This window comes from Hippocampus bargibanti, linkage group LG08 (assembly GCF_051943395.1).
Source record: "Hippocampus bargibanti isolate YZ-2025 linkage group LG08, ASM5194339v1, whole genome shotgun sequence".
In the NCBI taxonomy this organism is placed as follows: domain Eukaryota; kingdom Metazoa; phylum Chordata; class Actinopteri; order Syngnathiformes; family Syngnathidae; genus Hippocampus; species Hippocampus bargibanti.
Window position 1 is genome coordinate 5,590,562 of NC_142741.1, and position 22,541 is coordinate 5,613,102.

Below are 22,541 nucleotides of genomic sequence, written 5' to 3' on the forward strand. Positions count from 1 at the left end.
CCTCTCGCCACGGCGTTCACGGCTCGTGACGTCACTTAGCCTCCAACGGCGAAGCCATTCTAAGAATGCAGGCGGGGGTGTTGGGGGGGGGGCGTCCAACAGGATATGGACCTGCTGCTTCGGGTCACCGATCTTGATCTGTTTGGTTGCAACCATCTTGAAAATCGCTTGCTGGTCATGTGACTTTCCATGCCTGGGTTTGCGATTGCTTGTTTTTCAGCTCACGGGACGCTGATGTATCACTGTATGACGTGGAGCGCCATTCCGAAATTGGTTCGGTTTTATTTTTTCATGCTTGGGTGCCGATAAAACGCTAGCCATGGCCTCTGGCAATGTTTTTTTTTTCTTTTCCACAAGGGGGGAGCATTTCCCTTTTGTCCATGTTTGCGCTTTGTTACAGCTTCAGCTGATGTTAAAGCACCGATATGTATGTATTGTATTTTTTACATCCACCACCATTTCAAGCACTGGCGGCCAAAGGTGTCCATTCCTGTGCCAGGGTTTTTGTCATTTTCACTGCAAAACCCATAAAATATTGAGTTTTTGGACTACATAAACATTCAATGCAGCATAAAAAAACCTTGTTAAAATGTCTTTAATTACAATACATTAGCACATTTATTATACACAGAATAAGGTATATTTTGTGTAGTTTTAAAGGACAACCGACATCACTGCTTTGTTTCCTGACATCAAAAAAACGTTTTATAGCATCTAAAATACCCAAAACACACAGGCTGATATTTTTAGTCAAATGCAAAACACAGATAAAAATGACTTAGTGTCCAAAATCTGCAAAAAAATTGAGCTGCGAATTGGGCATTTTCAGAAAGTCCCGCCCCCAGTTCGTGACGTCAGGCCAACACGTCTTGCCTTGCTTAAGAATCAAAACAATGCCTTCAGACCTTCAGACTCGGAGAAGATGCTTTCTTGTTACACATCCAGTTATGAATATGATTCAAATAGTTCGGAAGAGGAAAGTATACATTTTTGCAATCGATTAAAGGTCTTTCGGGTCATTTTGAGGGATCAAGACTGATGTGTAGTGTAACAGAAAATGCACAAAATGGCGCCAGAGCTCCGTAGGTTTATTTTTCAGCTTGGAATTTTTGTCAACGAATATCAAAGAGTTGTCTCTGTGTAACATACAACGATTCACCATTGCGTTATTTATGTGTTTTCCTTCTAATTTCGCCATCAACACGAAGTTTTTAGACCAAACAAAGTACCATAAAATGCATTGAGGTGATGCAAGATATGTCCTTTCTCAGTCAGGGGCGTTCCATCAGTGACGTAGGGTGAGGAGTCGTCACCAACTCAAAAACAAGACTTCCGGAATATTCAGCGCGAGTCTTAAAACGTAAAATATAGCTATATGCGCTGGAATCGTTGTAAAATACGCTCAGTAGAAGTCATTTGAAGCGATTTTACAAATTATGGACACAACTTGTCCGGAGACGTCGGTTGTCCTTTCAGGTTTATTTAAATTATGTTTTATGGGGACCTGAGAACGGATTATTCTCATTTTAATGGTTTCTTATGGGAAATAAATGTTTGGCAGATGAACTTTTCGCCTTACACACACTTTCTGGGAACCAATTAAGTTTGTGAGCTGAGGTATCACTGTATTCTCTGGATTCTGGAATTTGAGTGACAATGACAAAAACCCTGGAAGGATTATTGCACATCGTCTGGCAGTCAATGGGTTAAACTGCAAGCCGACATAAAAATAGCGGCCATGTTAAATTCACACTTTGGCCTCTGTTTGGCTTCCAGCTCGGCAAGGACCAAAATATGCTTCGCATTATCAAGTGCCAGATTTTTTCCCCCTGCCCCCCCACCAGCGGATTGTCTCATTAGGGGTAATCAGCGTAACGGACTTAATCAGAAATAAATTTGTGCTCAAGCATGAAGGCAGAAAAGGAACGGAGGAGGAACTGGGGGGGGGGGGGGGGCTAAAAGGAAACAGTGCGTCTTTTTCAGAATCACAATCATCTTTATTGGACAAGTATGCAGTACACACAAGGAATTTGCACTAGTATCTTCATAAAAAAATGACATGACAATGAATTAAGGAAGGAATTCAGAAACAACTGTGAAAAATGTGCAAAGTAGTAAACAAGTGCTAAAGTGATCGGTTGTTGAATAAAATCCGCTAATAGTGGTACAGTTGGTGCGGAAAATCAGCAAACCATTTTAAAATGACTGGTCGCCATCATTTGCGAATATGAAGAACGCACAAGGAATTTGTCTCCGGCTGCACTAGTATCTTTATTTTTTTTTTAAAGGACACGACAATGAATTAAGGAATTCAGAAACAACTGTGAAAAATGTGCAAAGTAATAAACAAGTGCTAAAGTGACCGGTGGTTGAATAAAATCCGCTAATAGTGGTACAATTGGTGCAGAAAATCAGCAAACCATTTTAAAATGACTGGTCACCATCATTTGCGAATATGAAGAACGCACAAGGAATTTGTCTCCGGCTGCACTAGTATCTTTATTTTATTTTTTTTAAAGAACACGACAATGAATTAAGGAATTCAGAAACAACTGTGAAAAATGTGCAAAGTAATAAACAAGTGCGAAAGTGACCGGTGGTTGAATAAAATCCGCTAATAGTGGTACAATTGGTGCAGAAAATCAGCAAACCATTTTAAAATGACTGGTCACCATCATTTGCGAATATGAAGAACGCACAAGGAATTTGTCTCCGGCTGCACTAGTATCTTTCTTTTTTTTTTTAAAGGACACGACAATGAATTAAGGAATTCAGAAACAACTGTGAAAAATGTGCAAAGTAGTAAACAAGTGCTAAAGTGATCGGTTGTTGAATAAAATCCGCTAATAGTGGTACAATTGGTGCGGAAAATCAGCAAACCATTTTAAAATGACTGGTCGCCATCATTTGCGAATATAAAGAACGCACAAGGAATTTGTCTCCGGCTGCACTAGTATCTTTATTTTTTTTTTTAAAGGACACGACAATGAATTAAGGAATTCAGAAACAACTGTGAAAAATGTGCAAAGTAATAAACAAGTGCTAAAGTGACCGGTGGTTGAATAAAATCCGCTAATAGTGGTACAATTGTTGCGGAAAATCAGCAAACCATTTTAAAATGACTGGTCGCCATCATTTGCGAATATGTAGAACGCACAAGGAATTTGTCTCCGGCTGCACTAGTATCTTTATTTTTTTTTAAAGGACACGACAATGAATTAAGGAATTCAGAAACAACTGTGAAAAATGTGCAAAGTAATAAACAAGTGCTAAAGTGACCGGTGGTTGAATAAAATCTGCTAATAGTGGTACAGTTGGTGCGGAAAATCAGCAAAACATTTTAAAATGACCGGTCGCCGTCATGTGCGTAATTGCCACGAAACAGTTCGATTTGGGTGAATTGAGAGTAAACGGTGAGAAGCAAGAAGCTGTTTTAAGTGTCTGCTGGATTAGGTGCGTGAAGGCCTGCCTGAAGGAAGTCGCCAGAAAAGGTGGTGGGCAGGGTGCGGAGGGTCCAGTAGGATATTCCTTGTCTTGGTTGTGGCAAGGTGTACGTCCTGCAGAGTGGGTAGGGCGATACCAACGATTTTTTTTCCCGCCGTCCGAACTGTCAAAGTCGTATTGGATCGGTAGCGCCTGCCTGCAGGGAAGTTGCTGGAAAAGGTGGTGGACAGGGTGCGAAGGGTCCAGTCGGATATTCAGTGAACCATGGCTTGGTTATTGCACTGTGCAAATCCTGGAGACGGGTAGGGTTGCGCCCATGATTTTTTTTTTCCCGCCGTCCGAGCTGTCCCTTAAAGTCGTATTGGATCAGTAGCGCCTGCTTGAAGGGAAGTCGCTGGAAAAGGTGGTGGCCAGGGTGCGGAGGGTCCAGTAGGATTTTCCATGCCCTTGATTTTTTGTTTTTCCCGCCGTCCGAACTGTCCGTTAAAGTCGTATTGGATCGGGAGCGCCTACCTGAAGCGAAGTCACTGGAAAAGGTGGTGGGCAGGGTGCAGAGGGTTCATTCGGATTTTCCATGCCCTTGATTATTTTTTTTACGCCGTCCGAACTGTGCGTAAATATCATATTTTGTGCATTTTTGTGATAGCCCCCAAACCAAACCGCTCATATGAATTTTCTCCTGTTCAGATCACAAATTAAAATTTCGATCAGGTTTGAAAATTACTTTCCCAGCTGCGCCTAATGAAATGGAAATGACTTGAGGGCGCGTTCTGCATTGTTAAGCGAGTAACCGTGTTTATGCTCAGTGAAGGAAAAATGTGGGAATAGTCCAGTGCCTCGCAAAAGGAATTATAAAAAAAAAATACCTTGCCAGAAAATCCTGAGCAAAGGTTTGCAGTCAAGCATGAAATAGTGGTGCAGTCTTCTCAAACCAATCTCAGGATGAAAAAAAATTGCTATCGCTAGCACACATTTGAAAGTTGTCCCATGTAGCTACAGTACATGTTGGGAATCATCTGAATTTTTATTGTTTCGGGATGAACCGCTGCCTTTGGACATTCCCACTCCCTCTGATGGTGCGCTGTGATATTTTCCAGATCCTAACTCGCTTCTTCCTCCCTCGCCTTTTGCTCAACGTTGCAGTCGTGCAGATGTTGAGCTACGAAAGCACAAGTATCAAAGTCAAGGCCCGGGGGCCAAATCTGGCCCCCCATGTCATTTTATTCGGCCCATGAAAGCAAATCAAACTTGTGGAGTTCCATGCTCATCTATTGAGCTAGCTAGCTAGTGATCGAGCTAGCATTCGAACTAGCTAGTAATCGAGCTAGCTAGCAATCGAGCTACCTAGCGATCGTGCTAGCAAGCTCTTGTTCTATTCAATTCGCTGGCAAATTCCTCACATCAAACAAACAACAAAGTTAAGGCCCCTGGGCCAAATCTGGCCCACCACATTCTTTTATTTGGCCCGCGAAAGCAAATCAAACTCCAAAATCAAATTCCATGCTCATCTATTGATCTAGCTAGCAATCGGGCTAGCTAGGGATAGACCTAGCTAGTGATTGCGCATGCTAGCAATCGAGCTAGCTAGCAATCGAGCTAGCTAACAATCACGTTAGCTAGCAATCAAACTAGCGATGATCGAGCTAGCTAGCAATTGAGCTAGCTAGTTATCAGGCTTGCTAGCGATTGAGCTGGTGTCAAAGTTCCATGATGCTAGCTAAAATCCGAAGCAAAATTTCAAATTGCGCCACAATACCTGTGACATAAATGTGACATGATATTGAGCCGCAACAGGTCTCACAAGCTAGCTAGTTATCAAGCTTGCTAGCGATTGAGCTGGTGTCAAAGTTCCATGATGCTAGCTAAAATCCGAAGCAAAATTTCAAATTGCGCCACAATACCTGTGACATAAATGTGACATGATATTGAGCCGCAACAGGTCTCACAAGCTAGCTAGTTATCAAGCTTGCTAGCGATTGAGCTGGTGTCAAAGTTCCATGATGCTAGCTAAAATCCGAAGCAAAATTTCAAATTGCGCCACAATACCTGTGACGTAAATGTGACATGATATTGAGCCGCAACAGGTCTCACAACGATACGCCGGAAAATACGGTCATATCCAAGTTAGTCATCGTTAGTCATCTTTTTAGCCATGAATTACGGCATGTGGTACGATAGGGATTTCATTTCGCAAGCTATTGTTTGGCTTTAAAAAAAAATGAACATGTGAGAAAAGAAAAATCATTGGGGGAAAAAATACTTTGGGACACACAAAGTCACGTGCGATATAATAATAATAATAATAATAATAATAATAATAATACTGCTAATGCTAATGCTAATAATACTACTAATGCTACTACTAATGCTACTACTAATACTAATACTAATACTACTACTGCTAATACGACTGCTAATATAATATATTGCTACTACTACTGCTTCTACTACTACTACTAATAATAATAATAACAATACATTTCATTTCTAAGCGCCTTTCAAAACTCTCAAGGTCACTTTACAGTCACAGGATAAGTTTTTTCCTGCGGATGAGCAGCGGCAGGCAGCCACACGCGCCAGCGTTCACTCAACGTTTTATTGCTAGCGCCTTTCAAAGCTCTCAAGGACACTTTACATTCACAGACAAGCATAGATACAAATAAATAAAATACAAAAATTAATAGAATACAATAAATAACACAATTATAAATAGAAACAAGAGAGAGCTACACAGAAAATGCAATTTTAAATAGGTGGGGTTTGAAGCTAGTGAATAGATAGCTATCTGCTGATATTTTGCTTTTGTTGTAATTGGAAATGACAATCAACTTTTTTTTTAAATAAGCTTTAAGCGACTTTGAACGCGTCACATGATGACATCACACGCCGGACAGGAAATGACCCTGCACTTGTTCCACTTATCATCCGCCCACAGCGCCTGACGACTTCCCAACTCGCGTCAACTCGCGTCAAGTCAAACAACCCCCCCACCCCCTTCTTTACCCCCCCTCCATCCCATCCCGCTTCCAAACTTCCAAACCCTCGCCGCGGATCAGACTGCCCGCCGTTGGCCAGCCGGAGGCATGTTTCCGCGCGACAACCGCCACCGCCGCCGTGAGCTTTTGTGCGCCTTTGGGCTGTTCTGCGTCTTCCTTTTGGGGTGCCGCAGCGCAGCCGCCACGCAAGGTAAGTAAAAACCAAGCACGGCGAGACCCGACTTGTCAATGCGCGACTTGGAGAACCCGCGTTGACGGCCGCTCATGGTTCCAAAGTTCGCCTTCCGCGCATTCGAGAGATTTAATCACGGGGGGGTCCAAATTGTTGCATTCGGTGGTCGTGGACAATAACATGGAAGCGTGTCGCTAAATTGGCAGCCAGGCCTCATTTCAGATTTGACAGGAATTGCTCGGCCGTTTGCTGCGTAACATATCCGAAAATCGTCCGGAATGCCGATCGCTGATGGAAAAGCATCTTTTTTTTCAGATTGTCCTCTTTTAGTTATGAATATGATTCAAATGGTTCTGAAGAGGAAAGCATAAATGTTTGGAATCGATTAAAGAAGTCCTTCCGGATCATTTTGAGGCGTCTTAACTCCAATGTAGCGTCCCCGAAAATGCACAAGATGGCGCCTAAGCTCCGTTGATTTGTCTGCTAGGAATTTGTGTCAACTAGTATCAAATAGTAGTCTTGGTGCAACGCACAATGATTCACCATCGCGTTATTTATGTGTTTTCCTTCTAATTTCGCCATCAACACGAAGTTTTCAGACCAAAATGCATTGTGTGTCGCTCTCTCTGTCAGTTGCGTTCCAGACGTGACGTCACGTCAGGCATCGTCATCAACTCGAAAACAAGTCTATTGAATAAATGAATTGAATGAATATTCACCGCGAGTCTTAAAACGTAAAATATACCCATATGCTGTGGAATCTTTGTAAAATACGCTCAGTAGAAGTCATTTGAAGTGATTTTACAAATTATGGACACAACTTGTTCGGAGGCGTCGGTTGTCCTTTAAAGGACAACCAATGAAGTTTACTGGTTCTCAAAGAGCAGTAACTTGTCTAAACTGGTCCGGGACACACAAAAGAGGTTGCGGGGGCCGCTCAAGTCTTCACAACTATTTTTATTTATTGATTTTTTTTTTTTTTTGGGCAAACCTAGAACATCTCTTGGCTCAACATTTTATTCGACCTGTTTGAACACGGCGGATGAAATTTGACTTGCGGCCAAATCAAGGCCGCCGTGCCCAAAACATAACATACAATAAAGTCTCGTTATATCGATATCGGATATATCGATAGTCCCGGTTATATCGATACTATTTCTATGCACGCACGGAGAAAATTACATGCAAACAGGGTCGGATATATCGATAGTCCCGGTTATATCGATATTTTTTCGGACTCCCTTCAATATCGATATAACGAGACTTTACTGTATAAACATAACATATGAATAACTTAACCCAGTCTGCGTACTTTCACCTACGCAATATCAATCGTCTTCGTCCGTCTCTCACTCCTTACACCACTGCTATCCTCGTTCATAGTCTTGTCATCTCCGGGATTGGCTATTACAGTTCACTTCTTTTTGGTGTCCATCAGAAACTTCTCCACAAACTTCAACTAGTCCAGAATACTTCAGCCCGGGTCATCACCAGAACCTCATCCTTTCACCACATCACCCCCGTCCTCCAAGAGCTCCACTGGCTCCCGATCAAATATAGAATGTTGGGGTAATTCGCTATACAAAACGATCAAAATAAACCCATTATGGAATCAACTTTAAAAAAAAAAATCTTTATACATTTAAAGGACAACCGACGTCACTTTTTTGTTTTTTAACTGACATCAGAAAAACGTTTTATAGCATCTAAAATACCTAAAACACGCAGTATGATACTTTTAGTCAAATGCAAAACACCAATAAAAATGACTTAAAGTGTCCAAAATCTGCAAAAAATTGAGCTGCGAATTGGGCATTTTCAGAAAGTCCCGCCCCCCCGTTCGTGACGTCACGCCAAGACGTCTAGCATTGCTAGTGAATCAAAACAATTGCTTCAGATTTGGAGAATATGCTTTCTTGTTACACATCCAGTTATGAATATAATTCAATAGTTCTGAAGAGGAAAGCATACATGTTTGCAATCGATTAAAGAATTTATTTGTGCCATTTTGAGACAACATTGGGGGGAAATCTCTCACCAAAAAAGAGGCACAAAATGGCGACCTCCTGTGGCCACCTCCGTTTCCCCAGGCTGATAAATTCCTTATATGGCGCTTGGACGCCCTCTTCTGGCCTTCTGGCGGCTTTTGGGTGCAACACAAGGTCCCCAGACCAAACAGGTACAGCAAAATACATTGACGTGATGGAAGGACCGCTAAAATGCGTCTTTTTTTACGGTCAGGGGCGGTTCTTTAGTGACGTCACGTACGGACTTGTCACCAACTCAAAAACAAGACTTCCTGAATATTCAGCGCGAGTCTTAAAACGTAAAATATAGCTATATGCGGTGGAATCATTGTAAAATACGCTCAGTAGAAGTCATTTGAAGCCATTTTACAAATTATGGACACAACTTGTCCGGAGACGTCGGTTGTCCTTTAAGATGTAATGTATTATTATTATTATTATTATTAAAATGTTTATATTTTTATGACACCCCAAAAAAATCATCCTGGAGCTAAATTCTCTTGCTAAAATTTCGCGCACGCTGCACTGGTAAAACTAGCAAGCATTTCCTTGCCAAAGTCATGTAACAAATGCAAACCCGTGTGGGGGCGCGGGGGGCGTTGTTGCGTCCGCTGAGCTAGAGAGACGGCAAGTGAGCAAAAAGGAAACGCTTTAGGGCCGGCGACCAATTTTGTCGAGGCTAAATATTCACAGAGATGCAAAATGTGAAGCGTTTTGGGTTTCGGCCTTTCTTCCCGAATCGCCCCCCCCCCCCCAGGCGTGTGTCACGCTCGCCGGGTACGGAGGTCAAAGTCTCAGTTTGCTGTCCTAAGTTGCCCTGCCTTTGTCAAATATTTTGCTTTCTTGTCAGTGTTTTTCCTCCTTCTTCCTCTGTTAGCTAGCTAGCTATCTAGTTATGTAGCTAGCTCTCTCTCTCATGATCTGATAGCTAGCTTACTGACTATCTAATTATTTAGCGAACTCTCTCTCCCTCTCTTTCTGTGTGTGTTAGCTAGCTAGCTTCATTTAGCTAACTTCATTTAGCTAACTCTCTCTCTAGATCTGATCGCTAGCTTACTGGTTAGCTATCTCGTTATTTAGCTAATTCTCTCTCTCTCTCTCTCTCTCTCTCTCTCTGTGTGTGTGTATGTTAGCTAGCTAGCTATCTAGTTATGTAGCTAACTCTCGCTCTACATCTGATAGCTAGCTTACTGGCTGGCTATCTAGTTATTTAGCTAATTATCTCCCTGTGTGTGTGTTAGCTAGCTAGCTTTCTAGTTATGTAGCTAACTCCCTCTCTCTAGATCTGATAGCTAGCTTACTGGCTAGCTATCTAGTTATTTAGCTAATTCTATGTGCGCGTGTGTGTGTGTGTGTGTGTGTGTGTGTGTGTGTGTGTGTGTGTGTGTGTTAGCTAGCTAGCTACCTAGTTATGTAGCTAACACTCTCTATATCTGATCGCTAGCTTACTGGCTATCTATTTAATTATTTGGCTAATTCTCTCTCTGTGTGTGTGTGTTAGCTAGCTAGCTATCTAGTTATGTAGCTAACTCTCCCTACACCTGATAGCTGGTTTACTGGTGAGCTATCTAGTTGTTTAGATAATTCCCTAGCTCTCTCCTGCTGTGTTAGCTAGCTAGCCCTCTAGTTATTTAGCTAACTCTATCTGTTAGCTAGCTAGTCATTTTGCTACCTCTCTCTGTCTTTCTATCTACATGTTAGCTATCTATCTATCTAGTTATGTAGCTACATCTATAGATCTGATAGCTAGCTTACTGGCTAGCTATCTAGTCATTTAGCTAATTCTCTGTTAGCTATCTATCTAGTTATTTAGCTAACTCTCTATCAGTTAACTAGCTATCTAGTTATTTAGCCACCTCTCTCTCTATCTCTCTATCTGTTATCTATCTGTTAGCTATCTAGTTATTTATATTAATAATTTTAGATTTTATTTATAAGCACATTTCCAAACTCTCAACAGCACTTAACATGATATGTATTTCTGTGGGTATTTAGCTAACTCTCTCTCTCTCTCTCTCTCTCTCTCTCTCTCTCTCTCTCTCTCTCTCTCTCTCTCTCTCTCTCTCTCTCTCTCTCTCTCTCTCTCTCTCTCTGTGTGTTAGCTAGCTAGCCTTACTCCCTCTCCATCTGTAAGCTCTCTAGCTATCATGGTATTGACCTAACTCTCTCTCTCTCTCTCTCTCTCTCTCTCTCTCTCTCTCTCTCTCTCTCTCTCTCTCTCTCTCTCTCTCTCTCTCTCTGTGTGTGTGTTAGCTAGCTAGCCTTACTCCCTCTCCATCTGTAAGCTCTCTAGCTATCATGGTATTGACCTAACTCTCTCTCTCTCTCTCTCTCTCTCTCTCTTAACTAGCTAGCTAGTTATTTAGCGACCTCTTTCTCTATATGTTAGCTAGCTATGTAGTTATTCAGCTAACTCTCTCTCTTAGCTAATTATTTAGCTACCTCTTTCTGTTAACTAGCGAGCTAGTTATTTAATTACATCTTGCTCTCTCTCTCTCTCTCTCTCTCTCTCTCTCTCTGTCATTTAGCTAGCTAGCTAGCTATCTAGTTATTTAGCTAACTTTCTCTCTCTCTTAGCTAGCTAGCTAGTTATTTAGCTACATCTTTCTCTATCTGTTAGCTAGCTAGCTAGTTATTTAATTACCTCTTTCTCTGTCTCTCTCTCTCTATCTTTTAGCTAGCTAGCTAGCCATCTCGTTATTTACCGAACTCTCTCTCACTGTTAGCCAGCTAGCAATTTCCATATTTAAGTAATTCTCTCTCTGTTAGTTAGCTAGCTATCTAGTTATTTAGCTCACTCTCTGTCTCTCTTATTACGTTTCTTCAAAAACATTCACCGCCGAAAACGATTCCGCCTTTGTCCCGAAGGGAAGCGCTCACAGGAAGCGCTAAACGTCATCAAAAACTCAACTGGTGAATGATAACAGTTTGTCTCGGCTTCTCTGGAAGTGGGCAAACAATTTTAAATCTTGTGACTTGACGTCTCGGATGTGTCGTCGGTGTTTGTTGTCAAAGTAGCTGCGCGCGCGGTTGGAATAAAACACACGTATACGCCTGGTGATGTGGGTGTGGTGGGTTCTCGTTGCCGTTTTCTCGTCAAGATGGCGTTGGCTGGTGAGAACGGCGCTCGCTTGCGCAACGCCATGACACACCGCTGCCAAGGGAGAGGCCCTTGTTTACCTTCTCCAACACGAACAAGATAAGACTCTTCCGTGATGTTCCAGAATCAAAACAAAGTATTAAAAATATGAGCCCACACCAATTCATTTTCTGGACTCGGCTCTGCGCCATCTTTGCTTGCTCGCCGCTCGCCTCCACGTCAAGGCGCTAATTAAAAATGAATCCTCGGCGCGTGGCTTTTCGATAATTAAGCAGATTTGCCCGCGGGCGGCGCCCAAGACCCTTCTGAGGTGGCCGCGTGTTAGCAAAACGCAATCCGATATCTCTTTTATTAATATTCAATCTATTGTTTTGTTTTTCCAGAGGCGGAAGCTCAACCGGAGCTTTTCATCTTCAACGAGCTTTGTGCCCTGAAGGAGGATCCGGGGCCTTGCAGGGCCTTGCGGGACAAGTACTTCTTCAATGTGGACGCGGGCCGCTGCCAGCGCTTTCAATACGGCGGCTGCGGAGGAAACACCAACAACTTTGAAACGCTGGAGGCCTGCAGGGAGACCTGCGTCGTGTCAGGTCGGTGCTGCCCGGCCGAACGCCATTCGTGTTTTATCGGCTTTTTGCGGGCCGTGCGAAGGGTCCTGGCGGGCTGGATTTGGCCCCCGAGCCTCGGGTTTGACACCTCATTAATTGTCCTTTCACCACAAAGAGGAAAAAACTACCGTATTTTCTGGTTTATAGTGTTGGGCGCATCCCCCCAATGAATGATGAATTTCTCTTATTAGGCTAATTCTCTCTCTCTCTCTGTGTTAGCTAGCTAGCTATCAAGTTATTTAGCTAACTGTCTCTCTCCCTCTCTCTCGCTCTCTCTCTTTTAGCTAGCTAGCTAGTTATGTAGCTACATCTTTTTCTATCTCCCTCTCTCTCTCTTTCTCCCTTTCTATCTCTCTCTCTTAGCTAGCTATCTAGTTATTTAACTTCTCTTATCTGTTAGCTAGTTATTTATAATAATACATTTTATTTATAAGCGCCTTTCAAAACTTTCAAGTTCACTTTACAGTCACAGGATACGTTTTTCTTTGGGGGAGCAGCGGCAGCCACACGCGCCAGCGTTCACTCAACCCGGAAGTAACTCCAATAGATAGAACGCTAGCTAGCTAGCTAATAGATGGCTGATAGATAGTCAGCTAACTAGACCACTGATAGCTAATAGATTTAGGTACCTCTTTCTCTGCCTTTCTCTCTATCTCTTAGCTAGCCACCTATCTAGTTATTTAGCTAACTCTCTCCCGATCTCTCTCTTAGCTAGCTAGCTAGTTATTTAACTACTCTCTCTCTCTCTCTCTCTCTCTCTCTCTCTCTCTCTTAGCTAGTTAGCTAGTTATTTAGCTACCTCTTTCTCTGTCTTTCTATCTGTTGACCTTTTCGTGTGGGGCAGTGGGGGTGAACGTGGGAATGCAATGCTATCGCTGCGGGGACAGAAAATTGGCTCACTGTGCCTGGTTGGTCAGTGACTGCAAAGTGGGTCAAGCAGGGGGATGGTGGAAAGGGGAGGATGGTTGAGGGGGTACTGTATTTTCTGGATTATAGGGTGCACCTATTAAGATGCTTCTTGTTTACTCATCCAGTTATGAATATGATTCAAATAGTTCTGAAGAGGAAAGCATACATCTTTGCAATCGATTAAACAAGTCTTTCCGTCTCATTTTGAGGCGACTGGCCTCCAATGTAGCGGCAAGAAAATGCACAAAATGGCGCCCAAGCTCCATTGAAAATGGGCTGATTTGTCTGCTGGGAATTTGTGTCAGCGAATATCAAATGCAGTAAAGTCTCGTTATATCGATATCGGATATATCGATAGTCCCGGTTATATCGATACTATTTCTATGCACGCACGGAGAAAATTACATGCAAAGAGGGTCGGATATATCGATAGTCCCGGTTATATCGATATTTTTTCGGACTCCCTTGAATATCGATATAACGAGACTTTACTGTACGTAGTAGTCTTGGTGCAACACACAACGATTCACCATCGCGTTATTTATGTTTTTTCCTTCAAATTTTGCCATCAACACGGATCAACACGAAGTTTTCACACCAAACAAAGTACCCAAAATGCATTGTGTGTCGCTTTCTCGGTCAGGGGCGTTCCAGTCACGTCAGGCATCGTCATCAACTGGAAAGCAAGACTTCCTGAATATTCAGCGCGAATCTTAAAACGTAAAATATAGCTATATGCCGTGGAATCTTTGTACAATACGCTCAGTAGAAGTCCTTTTAAGTGATTTTACAAATTATGGACAAAACTTGTCCGTAAGCGTCGGTTGTCCTTTAAGGCATATGAAGCTACAACAGATCTGGCAACAAATGTCGGCAACCACCGACCATCCAGGTTCCTTCCAGGTTCCTTCCATTTCTAATCTGCTTATTTTTATTGTCTTTGCAGAGGATAAAAACCCGTGCCATTTACCCGAAGCGGAAGGTCCCTGCCGGGGCCTGGTGACGCGTTACTTCTTTGATAGCGGCAGTCAGCAGTGCAAGCGCTTCTATTACGGCGGCTGCTTTGGCAACGCCAACAATTTCAGGAGCATGGCCCAGTGCCGGGCCAGGTGTCACCATTCAGGTGACTTACGTTGCGTGACATGAGCCGAAGACCAACTTGCTAACCTGCTCTTGTGGTCTTTCATGCTTTGGGCTGATTTAGAGAGCTTCCAAGTGGAGCCCGGTGAGGGAGAAATTGCCGCTGTGCCAACAACCGTCTTGAAAGGTAAGACTTCGTCCGTCCTCGCGGCAAACCGTCATTCAGGTGGACATTCAATCCTCTGAGGATCTGCGTTCGTTGATGCTAATTCATCACACTTTCATGTTGGAATTGACATTTTGAGAGTAGAAAAAAAAAATACACACACACACGCGCGTGCACACACAGCGATACACAAACACACATATATGTATTTTTTTCATATTATATTATTATATTATTATTATATCTAGATTTCTTTATTTTATTTAAAATTGCATTTTCTGTGGCGTATCTATCTCTTGTTTCTATTTATAATCATATTTTATTTATTGTATTCTATTTATAATTGTATATAATCCTTGAGAGCTTTGAAAGGCGCTTGAAATCAAATGTATTATTATTATTTATATTCATTTATATAGATTTAGACTTCGACTTCGACTAGATATAGATATAGATAAATAGAGACAGAGACAGAGATATATAGATATAGACATACAGACATTGAGACACGGAGACATAGAAATATGGAGATACAGTAAAGTCTCGTTATATCGATATCGGATATATCGATAGTCCCGGTTATATCGATACTATTTCTATGCACGCACAGAGAAAATTACATGCAAACAGGGTCGGATATATCGATAGTCCCGGTTATATCGATATTTTTTCGGACTCCCTTGAATATCGATATAACGAGACTTTACTGTATAGAGATATAGATATATAGATAAAATTACTTTATTTCTGTATTTTTATGTGTATTTTTTTATCTCTATGTATTTTTTAGATCTATATATCTTATATATATAGATGGATTAAATATGCGTTCATATATATATATATATATATATATATATATATATATATATATATATATATATATATATATATATATATATATATATATATATATATATATATATAAACTAGAGAGCATATATATATATATATATATATATATATATATAAACTAGAGAGCATATATATATATATATATATATATATATATATATATATATATATATATATATATATATATATATATGAACGCATATTTAATCTATATATATAAGATATATAGATATAAATGGAAACTATATATTATATTTTTCATTTATAGTTTTTCATATTTATATTTTTACATTTGATGATTAGTTATTTATTTATAATAATAATAATAATAATAATAATAATAATAATAATAATACATTTCATTTGTAAGCACCTTTCAAAACTCTCAAGGACACTTTACAGTCACAGGATATTTTTTCTGCGGGTGAGCAGCGGCAGCTACACACGCCAGCGTTCACTGAACCCGGAAGTAACATAAAGTAATACATTTTATTTATTAGCGCCTTTCAATGTATTTATTTATAGATCAATAACTTTGTTGTCTTCATTGAAAAGCATTACCCCCCCCCCCACCCTCCATATTGTCTCGCCCTTGTGTGTGTTTCTCAGGCCAGCCAACCGTCAACGTGGCTGCGGCGCAAACAAACGACACGAATGGGCACCATTCCCAAGGTAAACGCGTATAATTTTTGGTTTTCTAACCACATTGACAAGCCAAAGCAAACATAGAAGCTGCGCATGTAAAAAATTTGAGATTTTTTTTTAAATTAATTGCTCATTTTGTCTGTCCTCATCATCCCAATGCCAATGAATATGTCGTCATCGTCAACTGATGTCAAACACTCCCCTCTTGCGGTAGTTTTGACAACTACATGCACAAATTGAAGCCATTTGCAATCCTTATAATAATAATAATAATAATAATTATAATAATAATAATAACAATAATAAATGTAATTTCTAATCGCCTTTCAAAACTCTCAAGGTCACTTAAGTTTTTCTTTTGGTGAGCAGCGGCAGCCACACGCACCAGCGTTCACACAACCCGGAAGTAACTCAAATAGATAGAAAGCTAGCTAGCTAGCCAATAGATAGCTAATAACTAGCCAGATAGATAGCTAGCCAGCCAGACAGATAGCTATATAGTTAATGTCTCTTTTTTATTGTTATAAGTCAAAAATCATGACACACACACACACACACACACACACACACACACACACACACACACACACACACACACACACACACACACACACACACACACACATTATTATAAACGATGTTTCTTCATGATGCGTTCATTTTCAGATGAAAAGTACAGCACATTTGATCTTTTCTTTTCATAAATAATAATAATAATAATAATAATAATAATAATAATAATAATAATAATCCATTTCATTTATAAGCGCTTTTCAAAACTCTCAAGGTCACTTTAAAGTCACAGGATAAGTTTTTCTGTGGGTGAGCAGCGGCAACCACACGCTCCAGCGTTCACTCAAACCGGAAGGAAATCAAATAGATAGAAAGCTAGCTAGCTATTGTATTGTCAATAAATAGCTAAGAGATAGCCAGATAGCCGACAGCTAACAGCCAGCTAGACAGCTGATAGCTAGCTAGCTAATGGATAGCTAATAATACGAACATCACAAAGGGTGATGTTTCGTCCCGTGATTGATCTCGGGTGAAATTTGACCAAATGGGCGTGGCGCTGATTTCCAGATGCAAAGCTTCCAGATGCGTGCTCGGGTCCCGCGGAGAGAGGAACGTGCGACGCTAGCGTGCGCAGGTTTGCTTACCATCCCGAGACCAAGCGGTGTCACGAGTTCCTGTACAGCGGCTGCGGAGGCAACAGCAACAACTTCAAGCACCGGAGACAGTGTATCAGGAAGTGCGTTAAAAGTCAAAGAGGTACGTTTGTTTTTGTTTTCAATTTTGCTTATTAGTTAGCTAGGCCTTTGCCGCCATCTTTTGGTTTCCATTGATGATTCAAGCTAGCTAGCTAGTTATTTAGCTAACACTCTCTTAGCTAGCTAGTTATTTAGCCACCTCTTTCTCTATCTGTTAGCTAGCTAGATAGCTATCTAGTTATTTAGCTAACTATCTCTCTCTTGGCTAGCTAGCTAGTTATTTAGCTACCTCTTTCTCTATCTGTTAGCTAGCTAGTTATTTAATTAGCTCATTCTCTGTCTCTCTATCTTTTTCACAACTCCGCAAGAGTTCAGGTTAGCATCACGCTAAACTGCTAGCGACATTTATGTCAGTACATTTCTATTTCCTTTGGCTGCCATTTTTAAATTAATCATTTGTCTGTTTTTATTTTAATGCTTTGTTTTAGTTCAGTGTTTTTAGTCTGAGTCTTAGCGAGCTGGTGACGCCATTGTTAAACTGCAAAAAAATTGGAAAGAGGCACTAGACAGTTTTATTTGGGTTACTGTTTAGAGAGATTTGGTGCGCATGAATCGGTAGCACCTGCCTGAGTCGCTGGAAAAGGTGGTGGGCAGGGTGCGGAGGGTCCAGTCGGATTTTCCGCCGCCTTGTTTTGAATATCAAAATGGCACAGGATTGATTGTGCAGTAATAGAAAATTGAAAATGTTTGTTTATTTTAGGTATGAATAAATTCTTTGACTTGAATTCAAGTTGTTGATATATTAGAAAAATATATTTTGGTCAAATACAGTGATGCCTCTGCATACGAACGCTTCAGCTCACGAACGTTTCGCCTCAAGAACATTAAATTGATGAGCATATAGTCTCGGCTGAAGAACTAGTTATTGGCCAACGAACCAAACCACACGGCACCACGGTGGCTGGCGGATTAGTTTTCCACACCCCCTTTCTTTGAGTGCAGATGTGGTTTGTTATCGAGTGGAGTACTTTTTCTATTATAGGACCAAAAAAGACCCCACCACATGCTAGTGTTAAGCCAAAAATGACACAAAACAAAATTACGGTCGAGCAGAAGAAGGAGATCATCAACGAGGTGTGCGTTTGTGTGACTTAGCGTCCCAGTATCATTACGCTAAGTCGACCATTGCTACCATCCTTAAAACAAGGAAGCTATTAAGGGTGTTTCTGTGTTCTCTAAGCCACGGTCTAAGGCAATTGAATAGGTTGAAACACTTCTGTTGATTTGGATTATTGAATAGCAGCTAGCAGGGGACAGTATGAGTGAGAGTAGACGACCATCACAAAGGTCAATAAAACGACTTGATTATACACTACAGTTTATTTCTTTCATTACAATACAATAGCACATTTATGATACATAAAATAACGTATATTTTGTGTAGTTTTAATCAGAATCAAAATCAGAAAAACCATTATTCGTTCCACAATGGGGAAATTTGTAGTCCACAGCAGCAATTTGAAAGGGGACAGAAAAACAAGAATAATAAAATAAAAATGTCAACTATATACTGTAAATGTGCAAAACCGTTTCATAAAAAAAACTGTACATAGTGCAAGTATCAAGAAAGGCATATTGATATATGTAGCTGTATTGCATCAGCCCATATTTACAGTACAAGTATCCAGTTTGTTTTTTTTCACATGTGATTATTGTGAATTGCGAAGCTGAAACGAGCGGCGGTATCTCTCATTCTGGCAGCGTGGGTGTAACAGTCTCTGGCTGAAGGAGCTACCCAGTGCTGTCAGGGTGTGCAGGAGGAGGTGGTAGGGGCTGTCCATCATAGCTTTTAGTTTAGCTAGCGTCCGTCTGTTGCCCACCTCCTCCAGAGAGTCCAGCGAGCAGCCCAGAACAGAACTGGCCCTCTTGACCAGGCGCTCCAGTCTTTTCCTGTCCCGGGTGGTGATGCTGCCTGACCAGCAGACAATTCCAATTCCATTTAAAGGACAACCGACGTCACTTTTTTGTTTCCGAACTGACATCAGAAAAACATTTTATAGCATCTAAAATACCCAAAACACAGTATGATATTTTTAGTCAAAAGCAAAACACCAATAAAAATGACTTAAAGTGTCTAAAAAGTGCTTCAATTTGAAACCGGAAGTGGCCAGTTTCAGAAGGTCCCGCCCCCATGTTCGCGGTATCACAAGAGACGTCTTGCCTTGCTCGAGAATCAAAACAATGGCTTCAGATTCGGAGAATATGCTTTCTTGTTACTCATCCAGTTATGAATATGATTCAAATCGTTCTGAAGAAGAAAGCATACATGTTTGCAATCGATTAAAGAATTTATTCCGTGTCATTTTGAGGCATCAGGGGTGGGAAATGTCGCACCCAAAAAAGGCAGAAAATGGCGACAAAGCCGTATAAGGAATTAATCAGCCCGTTTCCACAGGCTGATTAATTCCTTACATGGAGCTTTGTCGCCCTCTTCTGCCTCGTTTTGGTCCTACATGACGTTTTCAGACCAAAGTACAGCAAAATGCATTGACGTGATGGAAGGACTGCTTCAATGTGTCCTTTTTTCGGTCAGGGGCGTTCCTTCAGTGACGTAGGGTGAGGAGTCATCACCAACTCAAAAACAAGACTTCCGGAATATTCAGCGTGAGTCTTAAAACGTAAAATATAGCTATATGCTGTGGAATCTTTGTAAAATACGCTCAGTAGAAGTCATTTGAAGCCATTTTACAAATTATGGACACAACTTGTCCGGAGACGTCGGTTGTCCTTTAAGTTTAGTGTTTGTAGTTTTAGTCTTAGGATGAAAGAAGTTGAAATAAAGTCCCAGATGCATCCCTGTATACAAATAATTCAGAAAAATATTGCTATGTGCGTGTGTGTTCCGCAGATCGTGGCCTGAAGATGATTCGAATTCGGAAGAAAAACCTCCCCAGCATTGTCCGCGGTTCCATCTGAAGACGTCGGCCACATTTGCACTTGGGGGAGAGTCGGCTGTATTTATCCATCTGCATTTATTGTGCTGTCGTCTTCTAATAGTAATAATAATAGCAATAATTCATTTCATTTTTAAGCTCCTTTCAAAACTCCCAACGTCACATCACAGTCAAGTTTTTCTGTGGGTGAGCAGCGGCAGCAACACGCGCCAGTGTTCACTCAACTCGAAATAATTCAAATCGAATGCGAGATAGCTAATAGTGAGCTCATAACTAGCTATCTAGCCAGCTTGATAGCTAATAGATAGCTAGCTACCAGTCTTATTTCGGAAAAAACAAAACAAATCATAATATTGCCAGTATGATTTAAATGAACAAATCTCATAGATTCACGTTGACTTGGGAATCTTTTTTTTCTCATTTGATAGATTAAATAATCATCGAATGTTACCTTTGTGCTGCAAGTTTTTTTTACCCCAAATTGATCTGAATTAATATAATCCGCGCTGTTTAATCATGAAAAAATTATAAAAATGATTGTATAAAATGTTTTTTTTTATTTCTAAAATTTCAATTTGATGCACAATTTAAGAGATGAACTGATCAAAAATGGTGAATTTCTTAAAACGCACACCAGGGGGAAGTGTTGTCCAAGGTTAACATTGTGGCGTCGTGTTCGATTGGGAAAGGTTCACCAGAGACTCCCTTTCGTCATCCACTTTTTTATGGAAATTTAAAGGCCAACCGACACATTTTTTTGGTTTCCTAACTGACATCAGAAAAACGTTTTATAGCATCTAATATACCCAAAACGCGCAAATGCAAAACACCAATAAAAATGACTTAGTGTCCCAAAACTACTTCAAAATGACTTCGGAAATGGCGAGTTTCAGAAGGTCCCGCCTCCTTGTTCTTGACGTCACGCCAGGACGTCTTGCCTTGCTCGAGAATCAAAACAATGGCTTCAGATTCGGAGATGTTTTCTTGTTACTCATACAGTTATGAATATGATTCAAATAGTTCTGAAGAGGAAAGCATAAATGTTTGCAAACGATTAAATAAGTCCTCCCATATCAATTCAAGCCGTCAGGACTCCAATGTAGCGTGACAGAAAATGCACAAGATGGCGCCCAAGCTCCGTTGAAAATGGGCTGATTTGTCTACTGGGAATTTGTGTCAACTAGTATCAAATAGTAGTCTTGGTGCAACACACAACGATTCACCATCGCATTATTTATGTGTTTTCCTTCTAATTTCGCCATCAACACGAAATTTTCAGACCAAACAAAGTACCCAAAATGCATTGTGTGTCGCTTTCTCAGTCAGGGGCGTTCCAGACGTCACGTCAGACATCGCCATCAACCCGAAAACAAGACTTCCTGAATATTCAGCGCGAGTCTTAAAACGTAAAATAGAGCTATATGCTGTGGAATCTTTGTAAAATACGCTCAGTAGAAGTCATTTGAAGTGATTTTACAAAGTATGATGTTGGTTGTCCTTTAATCAATCGAATTGATCTTTTCCGCCCCCTTTTTCATGTATCAAAAATCTAAGTCAAAGTGGTGTACAGTTAATACACATCGAATGATCGTCAAATTTGGAGCAGTTGCTCTCCCCAAAGATGCTGTCGCCATTTTAGCCAAGTAGCATTTGATATAATAATAATACATTGCATTTATAACCTGCTTACAATTCGGATCCAACTGTTTTTAAAAAGTCGGTTTGTAGGCACACTGTGGATCCCAAAAATGTTTATAAACACAGACAGCACTTCATTGCATCATCTGTTGATTATTTCTGTCTTGCTAGCTTGCCATCTATTGCTTTATAGCTACCTCTGTGGCTAGCTAGCAATAATAATAATAATAATACATTTCATTTATAAGCGCCTTTCAAAATTCTCAAGGTAGCATAAGTTAGATGGCTAGCTAGCTAGATAGCTAATAAATAGCTAGATAGCCAGCTCGCTAGCTAATAATAATAATACACTGTAAATTTGATTTCTAAGAGCCTTTATTATGGCTAGCTAGCAATAATAATAATAATAATACATTTCATTTATAAGCGCCTTTCAAAATTCTCAAGGTAGCATAAGTTAGATGGCTAGCTAGCTAGATAGCTAATAAATAGCTAGATAGCCAGCTCGCTAGCTAATAATAATAATACACTGTAAATTTGATTTCTAAGAGCCTTTCAAAACTCTCAAATTCACTTTACAGTCACAGGATGAGTTTTTCTGTGGGTGAGTAGCGGCAGTCACACGCGCCGGCGTTGACTCAACCTTAAAAGTAACTCAAATATATGTAAAGCATGCTAGTTAGCTAGTAGATAGCTAATAAATAACCAGCTCTCTATCCAGCCAGCCAGCTAAATAGCCAAA

The 22,541-nt window shown here is 40.6% G+C and overlaps 1 protein-coding gene across 2 annotated transcripts; it reads left to right on the forward strand.

Moving 5' to 3' along the window:
- The first annotated feature begins 6,426 nt into the window (after nt 1-6,426).
- tfpia (tissue factor pathway inhibitor a) lies at nt 6,427-21,941 on the forward strand. 2 transcript variants are annotated; one of them, XR_016115745.1, is made up of 8 exons: nt 6,427-6,630; nt 12,123-12,326; nt 14,200-14,376; nt 14,458-14,520; nt 15,964-16,026; nt 17,080-17,268; nt 19,801-19,871; nt 20,116-21,941. XR_016115745.1 is itself a non-coding variant. In XM_089002419.1 (7 exons), exons 1-7 carry the CDS (start codon nt 6,528-6,530, stop codon nt 20,181-20,183), a joined length of 867 nt encoding a protein of 288 aa, XP_088858545.1. In that variant the 5' UTR covers nt 6,429-6,527; the 3' UTR covers nt 20,184-21,941. The 2 variants fall into 2 exon arrangements, 1 of the variants encoding a protein (XP_088858545.1); XM_089002419.1 differs by lacking the exon at nt 19,801-19,871 and having other exon boundaries at nt 6,429-6,630.
- The last annotated feature ends 600 nt before the right edge of the window (nt 21,942-22,541 follow it).